Source organism: Kogia breviceps, chromosome 3 (genome assembly GCF_026419965.1).
Source record: "Kogia breviceps isolate mKogBre1 chromosome 3, mKogBre1 haplotype 1, whole genome shotgun sequence".
In the NCBI taxonomy this organism is placed as follows: domain Eukaryota; kingdom Metazoa; phylum Chordata; class Mammalia; order Artiodactyla; family Physeteridae; genus Kogia; species Kogia breviceps.
Genome location: NC_081312.1, coordinates 162,768,189 through 162,782,468, shown reverse-complemented (window position 1 = coordinate 162,782,468; position 14,280 = coordinate 162,768,189). Strand labels below are relative to the sequence as shown.

Sequence of the window (14,280 nt, the reverse complement as noted above, 5' to 3'; positions counted from 1 at the left end):
ATTGTCATGCTGACTCCGGTGACTGTTTTACTTCTCAGAGGCGCTGAGGTTGGGAGAGGTGAGTCTGCAGGACCGGAGTCTGGGAAGCGGCAACAGAGAGCATCAGAAGGTGTTTTTCCACGTGGCAAGATCTCCTTTCTCCTTGGATTCTCTCAGAGTCTAGTGTGTATGACTCATGAAATCAGAGCTGGACCAGGAGAAAACCAGTTCGGGGACTCAGACTAAGACAAGAATCTGTGAATACCCCCAACCTCGCCTTATACAGGGAGTATTATGAAGTTGCTGGGCAGCTGTAACCAAGCGCCACAAGCTGTGGGGCTTAAACAACAGAAATTATTCTCTCCCAGTCCTGGAGGCTGGAGGTCCAACATCAAGGAGTCAGCAGGGCTGGTTCCTCCTGAGGCTGCTCTCCTGGGTACATAGACGGCTGTCTCCTCCCTGTGTCCTCACGTGATCGTCCAACTGTGTCCAAATTTACCCATCTTGGGGATTCCCCGGCAGTGGTTAGGACTCTGCACTCTCGCTGCCCTGGCCCTGGGTTCAGTCCCTGGTCAGGGAACTGAGATCCCAGAAGCCATGTGGCATGGTCAAAAAACTAATAATAATGAAATAAATAAAAACTGAAAAAACCCTCCACAAATTTCCCCTTCTTAGAAGGACATCAGTAATAGTGGGTTGGGACCCAACCTAATGGCCTCACTCTAACTTGACTGCCTCCATAATGACTCTATCCCCAAATAAGGTCACACCCTGAGGTTCTGGGGGTCAAGACTCCAACATATGAATTTGGGGGGACATAATTCAACCCATGAGGACATGAGTCTCTTATGATTGCCCATCATCACCCCACGATGTGAGGCTGGGGGGAGGCAGCGTTCTCCCACAACAGAAGCTCGGAGGCCCAGACATTCCCGAGCTCCTCTCTCCAGTGACAAAGGCCTGGGCCCAGCTCTGGCCAGAGGGATGCCTGCTCAGCACTGCGAACTGATTGGCATCTACTGTCACAGAGACGTGGGCCAGGGCAGAACTCTCTCCTGGTGATGGCGGCCTCCTCCAGTTCCTCGGGGCAGCAGGTGTCCCACACTGCATTGCCTTCCAGTGCCCGGGCAAGGGCGGGGGGGGGGGCATGCGGTGAGGACCCCATGCAGGGCCCAGGGCTGTGGGAGGCTTGACAACACTCCCTCTGCAGCCATCCAGGCGCTGGCACAGAGGCTCTCATGGCTCCCTCAACACGGGCTGATGTCTGTCTTCTCTCTGCGTCCTGGCTGCCCACACCCTGCCCAGCAGCTGTTCCTACTTGCAGGCCCTTCCCATCGACGTGCCTTTCGCAGCTCTGCTGGAGCCTCAAGACTTCTGCAAGGTCAGGCTGCCGTCAGTCTCAGACTGCTTGCTCCGAGAAGCTTCTCTGCGATGGTGGGAAGGATGCTGGCTCTGGAGCTGGTCAGACCCAGGTTCCAACTTTGATTTACTAGATGCGTGATTTGGGGGAAGCTATTTAGACTCTTGAGGCCTCAATCTTCTCTAAAATGGGCTCATTAAAGCAGCTGCCACACTTGCTTGTTTTGCGGATTTAAGGAGCTGAAAATGCAATGTATGGTGAGCAGTTCACACGGTCTGGTCCCAGAATGGAAGCCTGCCCTCAGTGAGACCTGAACATCTATCCTGGGAGCCCTCCAAACTAGCCTGCAGGGCACGTGATGGACGAGAGATGGGCCAGCTCAGTGTCCAGGGAGATGAGCTTTACCCACGGGCTGGCAGTGTTGCACGAGGTCTGTTTCCCCGCGGAGGGTGGGGGAGGGAGGGGTCCCTCCACCAATGCTCAGCTATCCCAGGCCTGCAGGGCAGCACCAGGTGACCAGCCAGGACAGCCTGGGCCCACCTGACGCTAGACTCCGCATGCCACCCCTCCTTCTGTACCGAGGGCCTGGCTCCTTCCCCTCCCTGGAGATTCTGAGGCCATTAGAAAGGTGGGAAGACTGGAGAAGGTGCTTAGGGGACAGTGTGAGATTCCTTCACTGTCTGTCCCCACGGGTACTGTCTCCCCGGGCATGGAAACCCACCATCCTTTCCAGGTCAATTCAAGTGCGTCTCCCAGGACTAGCTCCTGACGTTTCTGTTCCCCACGCTTGGCGGAAGGTGCCCCAGCCCCCCAGCCCCTGGCACCTGATCAGAGGGCCAGGGGAGGCCTTTAACCGGTTGCTTCCCCTCTGGGTGGGGGGATGGGGTGTCCAGGCACCTGTCTGAGAACCCGGTTGCTATAGAAACAACCACCCAAAAAGCAGGATGGTGGGGTGGTTGGCAGGTGAGTTGGGCCCAGGCCTTTTTCAGAGACGGGTTTTTTTTTTTTGCTTTGCTTTCTGGTGGAGAAACACATCTTGTATTCCTCATTCATATTCATCGTGGGCAGTCTCTACCCCACACGTGAGTTTTAATTTTAAATTTCTCCTGGGGAACAACGGAGTCATTTTTAGCCGGCTGGTTCGGGGAGCCTTTGAGCAGCCCCTGGAATCCGCAAGGATCAACAGGAGCCTGCGGGGCTGAGCTGTGTTTGATTTAAAATTGGAAACAGGAGGCAGAAGAGTGGCTTTATATAGCCTGGGAGGTCCAGGAGCCCTGCACTGATTTATGACAGGCCTGCTGAAAGCACATGGAAGCCGAGGTAATATTTATAAATTCCTTCCCCAAGGATGGATGGAATGTTCTGAGCTGCAGTCAGAAACCACCTTTTGGGGGGATGAAGGGAGGTTAAGTCCAGTTATTCGCGGACTGAAAGGAAAAGGGAACTTGAGCATGGAGGGGCTGCTCCAAGTCTGTTCCGGAAACACGGGCTGCTCTGCAGGCCTGGGTTCCTTGCTCAGGTCCTCAGGGCCCCCCTCCCATCCTCCTCCCTTTCCCCCCCCACCCGCCCCGTCCTACTCAACGAGGCCAAGGACCTACAGCTGGCCAATTGCGGTGACTGCACTTTACAAACAAAACATCTATCTAGGTGTCTGGGGACAGCACAAGTCCTGGCGCTGTGGGGAGGGAGAAGGAAAAGAAGATCGGGGGGAGGGAAGGGGGAGAGGAGGCTGAAGACAGACGCGGGTGTGGCCCAGGAGCCTGAGTCCCTGGCTGAGGCCCAGGTGTGACGCCGGGACACCCGGAGTGGGAGTGGCCGGTGCCCGGCATGGAGCAGGTCACTGTGAAGGGTTCGCCAGGCTGTCAGCCACCGTGAAGGACTCGCACCCACTGCAGTTTGGACATACCGACCAAGGCAGGGGACCCCCCCCAGATTCAGAGAGCGCCACCCACTGTGTGCCCCTTGGGCTGGCATCCCTGTCCCTAACCTAGCAGTTTGGGAGAGCGGCCAGCCGTGTGGCCGAGCTGGCTGATGGCCTTGCTTGAATGAGAAAGGACAACAGAAAACATTAAAAAAAAAATGTGTCAGGAAAGTAAAACCCGGGGGGGCCCATTCAGCTCTGTGGTCCCCGCAGCCTTGATGCCTGATTCCCATCTGCACGCAGAAGGGAGGCCCGTGTATCACTAACCTGTGTGTGCTGGTCTCCCGTGAGGTGCACTCTCCCCAGAGCTCGGGGTCATGAGAGCCAAGCTGGAAACAGCAGGCGGTGGTCTGAGGGGCTCTGCTGTCTCTGGGGATGGGGGAGAAACTGTCATCTTGGTTCCAGAATGCCCAGACCCCTCATCCGCAGCCCGGTTTCTGGGTGTCACCGGGACACCCATGGGAGGGACAGGAGGTCTTTCCAACACCAGCTGCGTTCCTGCCCTGGCCCCAGGGGTTCTCACGACAGGTTCTAAAGCCGGTTAAATGCAGGTAGGGTGGCTCCGGTGTGATGCCAGGAGGCCAGACAGAGATGCAGAAAGATACCTCACCCCTTCCAGCTTAAGTGCTGGCAGACACGCAGGTCCCCATACTTCAGGGCACCCACCAGGACAGAGGGGATTGAATGCCAGCTCCCCAGCCAGGCCCACACTGGCGACTGCAGACCCGCGGACACTGTGCAGGGAGACCTGGAACTCTCCCTTCCTTACCTCTGCTTCTTTCCCTCCCGCAGCCCTGAGCACACGTCCAACGAAAGACACAAGGTCCCTGGAGATGACGTCAGTGCTTCTTTTGGCAGATGGGGCCATGATGCACATCTGAGCCTCTGAGGTGACAACTGGCTTGGCTCTCTGCTCGTGGCACCGGGGCAGCCACGTCCATGGCACCTAGACGTTCCGTCCACTCTTACAGGCTTGCTCCTAAGACTGCACCTGCAGGAGTTCAGCCACCCCCGACTGTTGAGGCTGCGGGAGGATGAGCCCAAAGAGGCCGAGCCTGCAAGGCCCCGCAGTCAGAGCGCCCGTTTCTCTTCCCGCACGAAGGGGGCTCTGCAGCTGCCCCGCGGGGGCCAGTGCCCAAACGAGACCCCGGCTCTGCCCTTGGACTGTTCCGAAGGGTGGAAGTACAGAGTGTTGGTGCTGGAAGGATGATAGCAATGGTAGCTGTCATTTATTAAGCACCTACTGCGTGCCAGGCATGTTAAGATGATTTCTGACCCTCACAAGTGCTGGAAGGGGCGCCATTCTCATCATCAGGTCACGGTGGAGGCCACGGAGCTCTAGGGAGTCTGTGAGTGAGATCAGGGGCACAGGCCTGCATCCAACTCCAGCTCCACCCCTTACCAGCTGTGGGACAGGCTGCTTTCTGAAGCTCTCGGTGTCTACGCTTCCTCATCTGCAGATGGCGAAGCTGCAAAGGGTGGCCCCTGCAGGGTGGTAGTGAGTCACTGCACAGGCAGTGTGCTCACAGCAGGGCTCGGCGCCCAGGAAGGGCTGCCAGAGTGTCAACTGTCAACACGGGGAGGACGAGTGATTTGGGCCCAGTCGGTAGGGCAGCAATAACTACAATCCCAGTCTGTCCGGCCCCAGAGCCCGTGCTCTTCCCTTTACATATGAGGAAACGCGCATGGTGGGGAGGGTGTCAGGAAAGAGGACTTGTCAAGATGGGCCAGCTGCTCCGTGACTGTCCCAGGGCTGGCAGCCCTCTCTGATGACCCCAGGTGTAGCGTCCACCCCACGAAAACACTGAAATAATCTCTGACAAGCCCCTTTGGCCTTTGGGTTATCTGATGCCACCTCTGGGAGCCAGGGTTTAATGAGGGAAGCACTGTCTCTTGCTTTTGCACCACACGGGCCCTCTCCAGCCCTCACTTCCTTCAAACTGCACTTCCCAACAACTCGATCGTAAGTGTAAGAAATCCATGAACACAGACCAGTGTTCCTTCCCCACCATAATCGACTCAGATCTAAGGAGCTCTACGTGGATTTTTAACCACACTCTGCTGCCAACTTCTCCATTTTATTTGAAATAAATATTCAAGATTTACCTTGCCTAGACTCCTCTCTGTTCACTACACCCATCAATACAAGATTTCACCGCACTTCCAAAAAGCACAAAAAGAGAGATTCCTGCCTCTTTTAAACCCTGGACTTAACAAGGATCATTTCCGTTGGAACCAGAGAAAAACAGACGCTTTCTGTATCCCCCTGTGGCCTCTTTCTCCCTTTCAAATTTCCCTCCAAGAAGGTGAATAGAAACGTGTTACAACTGACTCCCAGCTTTAAGAGATGCATCACCTCACCTCGGTTTGGCACAGAGACAGAAGGGAACGAGAGAGCACAGGGGAGTGGAGGGAGGGGAAAGGAGGTGGTGTTTCTCAGGAGACCAGACCCTGGTTGTCAGCCTCCAAGAGCGCCCCTCGCCCCAGGGCCCTGGTTCACAGCTGATGGAGGTGCCGGGTGCGCTTTAGGGATCCCACGTGGAGGGCTCCCAGAGGTCACAGTGCGGCCCCCCTGGGGCATGAGCCGCCAGTGAGGCTGTGACCGTCCTCCTGCCCTGCTCGGTGCACAGGGACGTCCCTGAGCCTCTGCTCCCGAGGGATGGAACATTTGGGGTTTGCTGGGCTTGGGAGTGGCCTGTGTCACCCTGGGCAAGGAGAAGGTGGGGAGGTAGGCAGGAACGAGGAGAGGAAAGGGGGACAGACAGCCGGATCAGGTCAATCAGCGAAGAAGGAGCAGTGCCCAGAGGGGCCGTGCGCGCGGAGCCTGGACACCCTGGGTGGGGGTGGGGTGGGGGGCTGCGGCCTCCCTTGGAGACCAGCAAGCGCACGAACTCCTTGTAGTGCACCAGCTCGCGCCGTCTGCCGCCCGGATCATCTCATCCACTTCCTGGTCGCTCGGCTTCTCGCTCAGCCGGGTCATCACGTGCCGCAGCTCGGCCGCGCCCATCAGGCTGTAGCCGTCCTTGTCGAAGACACAGAAGGCCTCCCGGATCTGGTCCTCGGCGTCCCTGCCCTTCACCTTCCGGGTCATTAGGCCCAGGAACTCGGGGAAGCCCACGGTGCTGCTGCCGTCGAGGTCCGGCTCGCCCACCAGGTCCCGGAGCTCGGCCTCAGTGGGGTTCTGGCCCGGCGACCACAGGACAGTACCCAGCTCCCGCATGCTGATGGCGCCGTCCCCGTCCTCATCAAACGGGGAGAAGGCCTCCTTGAACTCGGGCACCTGCTCCTCGGGCAGCTGCTCGGCCCTGACCGTTGCGGGGAGGTGGTCCTGCACACGGACGTGGCCGGGCGCCGGGAGGTGGCCGGGTGTGGGGCCGGCGGCTGGAGTTCTGGTCCCGGCTTGACTTGCTGGCGCTGAAGAAGGAGCCGGGATGTCCCTCACCGTGCACGCTCCCCGCCCTGCAGTTGCCTGAAGTCCGGGTCCTGTTGGAACAGGAGTCCAGGCCCAGGCAGTGGGCCGGCCGGCTAGTTGCACTGACGCCAGCAGCTCTGGGAAAGGCCGGGCCCTCCTCCCCACCACCCAGAGCCGCTGGGACCAGTGGGGACACCTCCAGAGAGGCTGGTAGACAGCCTCTAGAGAGATGAATTCTGGACTTGCCTACCGGAATCCTACCCCCCGGTCTTCACACTCTCCACTCAGTAAAACCACTGGCTCTGAGCTCTTTCCTGCCTGCAGCTGAGGTTTTTGGCAGGAGGAAGAACAGATGTTGTCTTTGCCTGAAAGGAACTCCCTTTCCTTTTCTTTGGTTTCCAAAGTCTGAAAACCTTAGGGTTCCCAAGAGGGTTTTCAGAGGAGGAGAAAAGAAAAATATTTTTTCTTCAGATAGAAGCAGGCTGCCCCCAGATCCTACAGAGGCTCATATGTATTCCATCAACAACACAGCTAGTTAGCGGGGAAACTAACAGAAACAAGCAAGATAATGAGATACTTTCAATAAATGCTATCAAGGAAATAAAGGGTGGTGATGGAAAGCAGGTGGGGAGGTTACTTCTGCAGCAATGGTCATGGAAGTCTTCTCTGCAGAGGTGGCACCCGAGGGTGACCTGAGGGGGAGAAGGGGCCTTCCAGGTGGAGGCCAGCAGGTTCCAGGTCCAAAGGTGGGAGAGGCTCGGTGTGGCCAAGGGACAGAAAAGAGGCCGGTGCAGCTGCAGCCCAGGGTGAAGGGGAGAAAGCAGGAGATGAAGAAGGGAAGACAAGCGAGGTTCATCAGAGGCAAGAGGAATTCACGTTTGTTCTCCAATCCATGGGAACCCCTGCACATTTTAGCAAGGCCATGTCTGAAAGTCTGAGCTTCTGGTTTCGGGAATGGGAATGGACAGAGCTGAAGAAAGGAGGTTTTTTAAGAGGAGGTTCTCGAGAAGGTGAAGTGGGATGCACACCAGGTACACACGCTCGGAGCTTGACTCCCAGGAAGCCTGGGGAAGGACCAGCCACAGAGTGAGAAGAGGTGGCTTTGCCTGTGGGAATCCATGCAAATCCAAAGTGGTGAGACCCAGAGGAGCCAACGAAGGACTGAAGGAGAAGAACGAGGCCGGATGCTGCCCAACTTCGAAACTTACTGTCAAGATGCAGTGATCCAGACAGTGTGGTGCTGGCTGGAGAGCAGACAAGTAGATCAGTGTAACAGAATAGGGAACCTAGAGAGGGACCCCTATCAAGAGTCACCTGAGCTTTGACAATTGAGCAAAGACGGTCTCTTCAACAAATGGTGCTGGAACAACTGGACGTCCACCTGCAAGAAAAAAAAAAGAATCTGGGCAAAGACCTTATACCCATCACAAGTAACTAAATGGACCATAGACCTAAATGTAAACACAAAAGTAGAAAACTCCTAAACGATAACGTAGGGGAAAATCTGGATGACTTTGGATTTGGTGATGATACAAACCCAAGGTTTGTAGTTTGAGTTTGGGTTGGGTTTAGATGATGATCTGTGAAAGAAAGAAATGACAAACTGAATGCTTTAGTCCGAATGTGTCTCCGCTCAAATTCAAATGTTGGGGGGACGTATTCATGAAATGCTGCAAGGGCAGGAACAGGAGAACCACTGGACAAAGGCGTGTAGCTGACAGCGTCCTGGGGAACCAAGGGCCAGCATCACGATGCAACTTGTGCCTGACATTGACCCGCTGATGGACTGCGTCCTGCCTCACCTATGAAGGGTAAGTGGACAACAGGTATCTGCAGGTTTCTGGGTCATGGCCCGTGTTCTTCAAAAAGTCATGTTGAAAGGGAGCTCAGTAAGGGTTTTAAACAGAGTTGTGCATGACTCACAAGACACAGGGCTGTGACAGCTAAATTGCTGCAACTCTCTGGTTAGGAAACTATGACAGAGGGAATGTTTTTAATTCCCTAGGCTTCTGTATTCTCCCCCTGCGGCCTCTCAGTGCATTGATTCCTTTCCCTACAGCATATACTTGTGGTCTTAGGACCCATCTAAACATTTCAAAATTACTGGGGACTCTAAAGAGCTTTTTAAAATGTCTGTCAATATTTACTGGGTTTGAAATTAAAACTAATAAAATTTTAAAATATTTAAATATATTTTTATGTATTTATAACTTTTAAAAAACAAATTAGGGGCTTCCCTGGTGGCGCAGTGGTTGAGAGCCTGCCTGCCGATGCAGGGGACGAGGGTTCGTGCCCCGGTCCGGGAAGATCCCACATGCCGCGGAGCAGCTGGGCCCGTGAGCCATGGCCGCTGAGTCTGAGCGTCCAGAGCCTGTGCTCCGCGATGGGAGAGGCCACAACAGTGAGAGGCCCGCGTACCGCAAAAAAAAAAAAAAACATAAAAAAACAAATTAAAAACCCATTACATGTCAACACAAATAACGTAGTTTTATAAAAAAAAGTTAATTATACTGTATAAAAAATAAGAGTGGTACCTAAAAAAAAAACCCCCAAAACACAGAAGAGTTGTACCTAAAAACATAATTTTGCAAATCTCTTTAATGCCTAGATTTATAAAAGCATGTCTGCTTTTGCACTTGATCTGTGGGAAGATGTTTTGATTTGAAGTGTATGATAATCCAGCTTCACACAGCTATGCACAGCTGGCAAAGGAGAGAGCATTTAACGACCCTTTCAGGTAACTGTGGTTATTCTTCTTTGATACCATATCAAAATTTGACAGGCGGTAGCTTCTTAAAGGTTGGTTGTAGTGTGAACTCTGAAACCATGCCAACGAACTTTTCATCCTGTTACATTAAAATCCATTGCTCACTCCTGTGCTCTGAATGGATCTTTTACCCATGCATGATTCTGTGATGCTATGCATGGGTCATTTAAAAAATATTGATTTACTGAGTTCTGCAGATCTTCTGAATGTTGAATCATTGTATGTATAATTTTTTAAAAATCACATTCATTAATATTACCACCAATTCCATTAGAAGTCTTTAAGTATTGGGAAGTCTCAAGCTCACAGTGGCAAATACAAAATCTAGAAAGTTCTAATTTTCATTTGGACGCTGAAATTTTATTATTGCAACAAATACTGTCAGTTATTTTCCTTGAAGTGCCAGGCTCACTTCATCGCTTTTTGAGAAAATGCCAAATACCAAGTCTGAGTAACCACAGTTCGTCTGTCAGCTGTTTTTTCTCAAAAACTGGTGTTCCATGAAAAAAGCTTACCTTGTGACTTATGTATGCACACAAGTGCTTTTCTTACAACAAATCATACTAGACTACTCATCAGAGTATTAAGGATGTGCATACAAGGGTTGAAATAATAATTATACTACTTCTGCAAGAACGTTCTTAAATGAAGCTGGCTTTTTAAAAACTTGAGACCATGTGGTGGGGAAGACTTTAATGACTGCTGGTACAGTAGCCTTGATTCTTGCTAAGGGGCTGGTGATTTCACCCACCAGTGCTTCCTGAGCTCAGTGCAAAAAGCTGACACGGTGAAAGTGGCAAATCGTGTCTGGTACTACGAGAATAGTTGTGACCACCCAGGCTTACCGAAAGGGTGTTGGGGACACCCTCCCCTCATATGGATCCATGGAACACACTTGGAAGGACCACAGTGGTAGAGTTGAGAATCAGGAGTGAACCTGGTGTAGAATTGCCTGGGCTGGAGGTAAGAGGCACTGAGGATGCTGGGATCCTGGTGGGGACCGCGGGGTTGGCCTTACAGAGTATAGTGTTAATAAGGACCTCAACAGACCCACAACGAGGGGACGGCCTGCTGCAGCTACTTCCTTACAAGAGCAGATGACCCAAGGTGTTGCCTTCCCCCCTGAACCGGTGCTATCATAGCTTCTGTCAAACAGAATTTGTGCCTCTCCTGCTGGGCGCTATAGAGAAAGATATAGATTGGGATACCTAGTCTTTTCAACCAGCTCCATTCCTGTGCCCTTCCAGAATGGGTGTGGCCGCAGGCCTCTCTCTCTCCTTCTCTCTCTCCCTCTTGTTCTCCCACCCCCATTTCCATACAGCCACTCACCAGCCCTAACATTTACTTATCTACTTCCTTTCCCCCAGTAAAATACAAACACCTTGTCTTAGTGTTATCAGGTTTCTATGACAACATGCCACCCCCTTGGGGGCTTGTTAACAGCAGAAACTTATTGCTCACAGTCCTGGAGGCAGGAAGTCTGAGGCCCGGGGGTGGCCTGGCGGTGGGGAGGGCCCTCTTCCAGGTTGCAGACTTCTTGTGTCCTCCATCACTGGATGGAAAGGACCTGGGCTCTCTCTGGACTCTCTTTTTTTTTTTTTTTGCGGTACGCGGGCCTCTCACTGCTGTGGCCTCTCCCGTTGTGGAGCACAGGCTCCGGACGTGCAGGCTCAGCGGCCATGGCTCACAGGCCCAGCCGCTCTGCAGCATGTGGGATCCTCCCGGACCGGGGCACGAACCTGCGTCCCCTGCATTGGCAGGCGGACTCCCAACCACTGCGCCACCAGGGAAGCCCCGCGCACGCAGCCTTGACCAGCTGCTGCTGCTTCTTACTTTCCAGGGCTGGGAGGGGCTGTGACGCTTTGCTCTACTTTCCAACTTACACTGACCACGGGAAAAGCAACACTTTCTAGTCACTCTCATTGCCAGGAGAGGGTCTTCTCAGCTGGGGGGATGGGGGACTCCTTCTGTGGGAACCAGGGGGCCTGGGCTGTTCTTTCTCACCTCCCACCGAAGGCCGTTCCAGCCTAAGAGGCTGAGCCAGCTCTGGGAATGACGTTTGCTCAGTCTTGCTCTTGTGTGAATCATCAGGATTCCTCCAGGCCTGTCCCGGGCTGGGCTGCAGTTTCAGCTCAGGGAGGAGACCGTTGATCTGGATCAGAGCTGTGCATCGTTGAACTGAAGTCTGACAAATATCCAGGTACGTCATTTACCAGGACACAGGCACTGCCTTGTGCCTCCTGCTCAGGGATCACACGCCGCTGGGTGGTTTGCGTTTATGATTCGAGGCCTCACCTGCGGAATAAAGTCCACCGAGTGTGGAGGCAGCCAAAGGCCTGGATTGTTCTGAGCGTTTCCTGGGTCTTCCTGGGTGGGCGGGTCCTCCTGGTTCCACCTGCACCCTCAGTATCTCTGGGGGCCTCATCGTGCTTTCATGCCCAAGGCGACACAGGGATATAAAGTGGCCTGTGTTTAACTGCTGAGAGCCGCTTTGATTAACTCAGGATTAAACCATCACCCAAAACTAAAGCTAAGATTTAGCACATTAGTGCTAAATCTCACAATAAAAGTAGCCAAACAAGTCAAAGTCTGCTTCCCTGGGAAAAGGACAATGTTTTGTGATTCCTGAGGGCTCAGTAATTTTTCCCAAGTAGCTCGTCCTGCAGTCACTCACTGCCCGTTCTGTCCATGGGCAGGGGAAGGGGTTCCAGGCTGGCCTTGGGGCAGAGGCCAGAGGAGAGCAGGCTGGAGGGGCCAGGGCTCACGTGTATGACACGCCCGCCTTTCAAACTTGTATCTGATGTTTTGAAAAAAATTGACAAACCGAAACTATTACAGGGACTGATGTTGCTGAGGCGCTAGAACTCCGTGCTACAAATCTCTTGATATCAAGACGCACATGGTAAGTGGCTAAGGAGGCCCGTCTGTTCCTCTAAGTCCCCATCGCCACAGGGTGGGGGCGGGGGTGCTAATTACATTGAGGAGAACAAGCTGCTCTCCCCCGAGGGGTCTGGGACTCACTAAGAGGCCAGAAAGGCGTTGGTTCCAAGTTACAAGCCTTTGAAGTTTACGGTGGTGATGAAAACCTTTGTGTTTAATACAGGAAGATGCATGTGTACGCGCGCGTGCGCAAGGACACGCATGAGACTCAAGCCTTCATGTGTGAATGCGCGTACCGACCGGTGAGCCTGTGAGGTGTGGAGAAAGCAGGAGGCTTGGGGCGTGAGCTGGGCACCTGGACAAGCCACCAGAAGGAGCAAAGTGGCTTGGAAAAGCACAGTTCCAGCTCCCTTTGAGGTCATTCATCCAGTGGATTTGAACTTGGTCTCGGAGACCCTTGGACTCTGCAGAGGTCCTTCCAGAGACGCCAAGGAAGCAGGAGAAGGTGAAGCGGAGCAACTCGATTTCCTTCCTTTCCGCACTGCCAAGCAGGAAAGTATGCTTTTAACCGCTTCATCTGTGTTGGGCAAATTGCAGCTCTCTGGTTCATTGTCCTCACCTGTCAACTGGGCGCAGTGTGGCCCAGGGCACGTGCATCAATGCATGGAAGGTTCAGGAGGGTGGCTGGAACAGTAAGAGCCCAATGAATATTAACGATTATCTGTCATACGAATAAGATTTCATTTGCAAACGTGGCTCGACTGCTAATGACATTCTGAAAGCTACCATCCAGTGCAACACCCTCATTTTCCAAATCCTGTAACCCGTCAAATGTGAGCAGTTACCTAGGTCTGTACTACTGCTTAGTGAGGACAAAAATGGGCGTCGCAGTAGGATCTCCTGGCTCCAAGACAGGTCCTCTTCGTGCTGCCCAGGACGGCTCTCCTTGGGCAATGGACCCGAGGGCATTTGCAGCTGCAGAGGGAATCTCTCTCCAGCCCCATTCTCCCTGGAGGAAGGGAGAGTGTCTGGTCACCGCAGGCTCTCGAGGTCCAGCTTGGCTCCGGCACATCTGTTGAATGGATGACAAAGGCTCTGACCAAGATCACACTGCTGTGTGGAGGCTGTGCCGGGATAGAACTCAGGTGTCCCGGGACGAGTGACCGACCGGAATTGGGTGAAGGTGGGGGTGGGGGGTGGGCTTGGTGCCACACGTGGCCTGTGCGATGGGGAGGATGGGGCGAGAGGGCTTATGACGCTGTGTCATCAACTGTGTGGTCCCAGCATCCCAGGGAGAACCAAGGTCCAGTCCAACAGAAAGCCCTCCATGCGCCCGCCTGGGGACGTTGAGACAGGAGGGGTGAGCTCAGTGCAGGGTCTGTCTGGGGACCTGACATCCCACCCCCATTACCCCCTCCATCCTCCATTTCCTCACCCAGACCACAGGCTTCGTGCCTGATCTGAGTTCTTGGGAGAGAAGGGACTAAAAGCTGGAATCACCATTTTCGCTAGTGGGGCGCTAGAAGAACCAACATTTATGTGGTCTCTGTAACCAATTGGATGCAGGAGAGATGGGCCTCCTGGCACCTGGGAAAGCTGGCTGCTCCGCGGTCGGCTCTGGAGAGCGTCCCGGGGCCTGGGCAGCCCCTGACCCCTAGACCTGACGGGGTGAAGGCCAAGGCAGCCTTTCGGAGGGAAGCCTCGGGAGAGAAGGCCCTGGGCAGGCACTGTTTTCATTCCAGAAAGGACATGGATGATGCGTGACATGTGAGGTGCTGGAAGGGGAGGGTGCGCTGGGTTGGGGGGGGAGCTCTTCATGGTGGCCAGTAAGAGAAAGGGCCCCCCAGGCTGTGCCCCAATCCACCCAACAACTTACTAAAAATGAAACAGGAAATTCCAAAACTGTGGCTTCTAGATACAAATAAAGTCCGCTTGGAGGAAGGAATTGTAAATGCACCTCA

General features: G+C 53.9%; 1 protein-coding gene and 1 long non-coding RNA gene across 2 annotated transcripts in view; one reads left to right on the top strand and one right to left on the bottom strand.

Annotated features, from left to right (window-relative positions):
* The window catches only part of LOC136793950 (uncharacterized), a 4,782-nt gene extending 4,266 nt beyond the window's left edge, over nucleotides 1–516 (top strand). Inside the window, exon 3 of the long non-coding RNA XR_010840050.1 lies at nucleotides 39–516. This is a non-coding gene — a long non-coding RNA (uncharacterized lncRNA). The remainder of the gene's footprint in view (nucleotides 1–38) is intronic.
* Nucleotides 517–5,274: 4,758 nt separating this feature from the next.
* LOC131752559 (calmodulin-like protein 3) lies at nucleotides 5,275–6,552 on the bottom strand. Its single transcript, XM_059057014.2, is given in 2 exon segments — nucleotides 5,275–6,177; nucleotides 6,180–6,552. Coding segments are annotated over 2 exon segments (693 nt in total). The 5' UTR covers nucleotides 6,481–6,552; the 3' UTR covers nucleotides 5,275–5,785.
* Between the last annotated feature and the right edge of the window lie 7,728 nt (nucleotides 6,553–14,280).